Below are 4,557 nucleotides of genomic sequence, written 5' to 3' on the forward strand. Positions count from 1 at the left end.
ACTCAAGTTAATAAAAAAAAAAAAAAAACAACTCAGGTGACAGCAGATGTTGGCGAGGATGTGGAGAAAGAGGAACACTCCTCCATTGTTGGTGGGATTGCAAACTGGTACAACTATTCTGGAAATCAGTCTGGAGGTTCCTCAGAAAATTGGACATTGAACTCCCTGAGGACCAAGCTATAGCTCTTTTGGGCATATACCCAAAAGATGCTCCAACATATAAAAAAGAAATGTGCTCCACTGTGATCATAGAAGCCTCATTTATAATAGCTAGAAGCTGGAAAGAACCCAGATGCCCTTCAACAGAGGAATGGATACAGAAAATGTGGTACATCTACACAATGGAATATTACTCAGGTATCAAAAACAATGACTTCATGAAATTCATAGGCAAATGGATGGAACTGGAAAATATCATCCTGTGTGAGGTAACCCAATCACAGAAGAACACACATGGTATGCACTCATTGATAAGTGGCTATTAGCCCAAATGCTTGAATTGCCCTAGATGCACAGAACACATGAAACTCAAGAGGGATGACCAAAATGTGAATGCTTCACTCCTTCTTTTTTTTTTTTCTTGATGCAAATGTTTTTATTTTCCACTTAAACAAGTTTCCCCTCTGCACTGGCCTGTGGCACAAGACTGAGAGACTGCTGGGTGGTGACAGTAATTGTCAGTGGCAGAAACGGCGAGATGCTGCATTTGAGTACATATTACTTTTATTCCAGGGGAATGCCATGCTGCCCAGTTACACTGTTAGGTCGGAAAGGCTGATGCGTGGGCAACCTTGGTATTGCATCACTTAGTAAGAACAGGTCCCGCAAGTGCAGTCCAGCACATGCTGGTTCTGAGCTGAACTGAGGGCATTCTTATTACTACTTTCTTCACCTAGGCAGGGCCTGCACAGATGTCCTTCTTACAACTCCATGAGCCCTTTGGCGAAAGTCCCTGCAGTATTTGGGGAGGACCTCCCCACCCTTCACAGGTCAGTGTCTGATCTGGTGGAGGTAACCAGTGGGGCCTGGCTTATTCCAGTTTCGGTGGACTCTAGCACTTGTCCTCCGGGAGTTCCCAAACTGCTCACTGGAAGCCGTGTCAGTGGTGCTGGCCTGTGGGTCCGCCGCTGTAGAACCCAGCTCTGGCACTCTGAGCCGGCTGCAATGGTTCTGTCTGGGCGGCCGTTTCCTGCGCAGCCTCCTCAGCGCCTCAGCTACTCTGTGGTCCCCTGCACATTCCCAGATGATCTGGGCCTGCTCCTCAGCCAGCTGGTCCCCGCTGCGCTGGAACAGGCCCTGAATCTGCACCAGCTCAGCATCCTGGAAGATGTTGGCAGAGGCCTGCTTGCGGCCGCGGCCCCGGTCCCGGGGCTGAGCTGTTGAAACCTGCCACAGGGGTGGCTCGCTTACCACAGAGGCTGGAGTTCCCATCACAGGTGCTCTGGTTGTCCTGGCTGCCCGAGGCGGGCGGAACGCAGCGGGGAGCCTGGCCGGGCCACCTGGATCACAGCCACAGTTCCTAAGAGAAAGCGCTCCGAGCCCCTTCCACAGCCAATCCTCCTTTCACTCCTTCTTTAAAGGGGGAAAAAGAATACCCTTGGCAGGGAATAGGAAGGCAAAGTTTAGAACAGAGGCAGAAGGAACACCCATTCAGTGCCTGCCCCACATGTGGCCCATACATATACAGCCACCGAACTAGATAAGATCAATGAAGCAAAGAAGTGCAGGCTGACAGGAACCGGATGTAGATCTCTCCTGAGAGACACAGCCAGAATACAGCAAATACATAGGTGAATGCCAGCAGCAAACCACTGAACTGACAACAGGACCCCCGTTGAAGGAATCAGAGAAAGGACTGGAAGAGCTTGAAGGTGCTCAAGACCCCATATGAACAGCAATGCCCACCAACCAGAGCTTCCAGGGACTAAGCCACTACCCAAAGACTATACATGGACTGACCCTGGGCTCCAACCTCATAGGTAACAATGAATAGCCTAGTAAGAGCACCAGTGGAAGAGGAAGCCCTTGGTCCTGCCAAGACTGAACCCCCAGTGAAGGAGATTGTTGGGGGGAGGGTGGTAATGGGGGGAGGATGGGGAGGGGAACACCCATATAGAAGGGGAGGGGGAGTGGTTAGGGGGATGTTGCCCCGGAAACCAGGAAAGGGATTAACAATCGAAATGTAAATAAGAAATACTCAAGTTAATAAAGATAAAAAAAACAAAAATAATAAAAAAAAAGAGTATCAAACAAGAAAGAGGAAGGCAAACATAAGAAGCCACAGGAGGCATGCTGTGGAGGAATTTTAATCCTGCAACATGGCTGCTCTGTTTGAAATACAGACATACCACAATACCTTTAATCGCAGGAGACAGAAGCAGGCAGATCTCTGAGTTCTAAGTCAGTTTTGTTCAGTCTGCTCAATCAGTTGGGAGTCAGTTTGGTTAGCTCAGTGCAGTGGATTTCAGTTCATTTCTGAGTTCAGTTCAGTTCATGCAGAGAAGGCAACATCTTCAGGACAGTGTTACAGAGACAGTTGCAGAAGAGAACAAGCTAGATCTAGGTGAAGACAGTATGAACCAGAGAAAGAGAAGGATCCAGAAGATTAGAACAGATTGCCAGAGTTAGTTTGCAGCAGAGCAATTCAGTGAGAAGCTGAGAGAAATCAGTCAACTCAGAGAGGAGTTTGAACCAGAACAGAGTTGACCCAGCCAGCCAGGATTAAGAGCTAGAAAGACTGGGCTTCTTCCATAATCCTGCCAAAGGACAATTACGTCAGTGAATAATAGCTACCTTTATGTGTGTTAGTGACTCTTCTTGTTACTGTAACCAAATACCCAACAAGAACCAGCTGAAGGGAGGAAAAATGATTTGGTTCACATGTTAAGAAGGAATACTGTCCATTATGACAGAAGCAAGAACATGAGGGGAACTGATTATATTACAACTACAGTGAGGAAACACAGAAAAGACAGGAAGTGGGCAGTGCTATAAAATGTCCAGATTCACCCATAATGACCCTCTTCCTCCATCACAGCTCTAATTGCTAAAGTTTTCACAAATTTTAAAATGGATCTAATAGCAGCAAGACCAAATGTATGAACAGAGAAGCCTATGGGAACACTTCACATTCAAATTACAACAGAGAAGGACAAAGTTCTCAAAGGCAGAGGAAGGGGACTGGAGGACGATCAAGAGCAGGAAGCTCCATCATATTAGAGGGATTAAAAATTAGGAGATCGTGGCCTAGACATCAGAAGGGATAGACAAAGTCTCACAGTCAATAGGAGACGTCCACATGGGGAATCCAGAGATTAGATCCACTTGAAATCATGCTAAATGTCTTCACTTTACCTTTTACTTAACTTTACCTTTTAAGAGGTAGCAACGCTGAAATGTGAACTAAGTACTTACTACTGCATGAATACTACACACTCTTGTAAGCTACTATGCTCTCTACTCATTGCTTCTCAAGATCTTATCTACCTGTAATTTTACTCCAAACTTCTATCCAAGCTAGATATTCTTCACTTCATCTTGCAAGTAACCTAAACACGGATGAGCTGCAGAAAAGTTGTTCTAGGTCATCCTGCCCTGGAATAGCACAGCACAGACTTCAACACATGGATATTGAACCTGGGTATTTTGACTCCAGTTTATACATAAACACCCTATTAACCTAATGCTCTCTTGGTTTAAAAGCCACCCAGGAGTGGCTCTGTAAAGGGTTTGTAAAGAAATATAAGAGCAAGAACATTGACAGAGTTTAAGTATCTGGGGCTGACCCTTGAACTTAATATTAGACAGAGGTATTCTTCTGTTTTATCTCTAGGCATTTACCAGGAAAGTATTTATTGAGAATCTATGATATAACCATCCTCCATTTCAGGTGGTAAAGATTCCTAGAACAGAGACTGTCTGTACCTAACCGTCATTGTCTGTTGGAGGGCACAGACTATAGCAAACACAGACATAATATCAAATTAAGATAGTAACAAATGTCATAGGGAGAAATAGGCAGCAACAACAGAATAGCTCAGTTAAGTGGCCTTAGAATAGTGACACTGGACAACGATTTCAGGGCCCTTTCAGTATGCAGATGGGTTTGCATTGATAAGAGTGTGCCAGGCCAGGAAGAAGGCATTAGGGCAGGATCAGTGGCAAGGCTAGAAAACAAGGCTGCCCAAAGCAATTCAGGGACCTAGGGGAGGAGTAAATAATCACACCTGCCATTTTCCTTGGTTTTCTAAGCCAGCTCAGTCCAGCAAGCGAGTGTGGTCAGACTCAAATGAAATGCTTGGACTAGGCATGGGCTTGGCGTTCAGCTGGAGTGCCTTGTCCAACTTGGTTCTGGCTCCTTTGCTCAACCTGGGTCTTTCTCGGGGAAATGTATGAGGAACTCCATGGGCAAAAGCAGAACAGGATTTGAACTTGTCACTTACTGTGCCCCACTGAGGTGATGGGAGTGGAGCTGCCAAGCCAGAATGATTAAGGTAAAGATGCAGATGTAGGTAAGAAAACAAGATGGGTGACATATGCTCCCCACCCCCGGCAGTA

At 46.0% G+C, this 4,557-nt stretch overlaps 1 protein-coding gene across 1 annotated transcript; it reads right to left on the reverse strand.

The window, feature by feature from the left end:
* Nucleotides 1–567: 567 nt before the first annotated feature.
* LOC148006330 (arginine vasopressin-induced protein 1) lies at nt 568–1,561 on the reverse strand. Its single transcript, XM_087659587.1, has one exon. The coding sequence runs from the start codon at nt 1,429–1,431 to the stop codon at nt 991–993; it is 441 nt and encodes a 146-aa protein (XP_087515713.1). The 5' UTR covers nt 1,432–1,561; the 3' UTR covers nt 568–990.
* Between the last annotated feature and the right edge of the window lie 2,996 nt (nt 1,562–4,557).

This window comes from Rattus norvegicus, chromosome 4 (assembly GCF_021556685.1).
Source record: "Rattus norvegicus strain SHRSP/BbbUtx chromosome 4, alternate assembly SHRSP_T2T, whole genome shotgun sequence".
Classification (NCBI taxonomy): Eukaryota; Metazoa; Chordata; class Mammalia; order Rodentia; family Muridae; genus Rattus; species Rattus norvegicus.

Bases quoted from the DNA above. Each gene is read 5' to 3' on its own strand.
- LOC148006330 (XM_087659587.1), bottom strand. From the start codon at position 1,431: ATGGGAACTCCAGCCTCTGTGGTAAGCGAGCCACCCCTGTGGCAGGTT.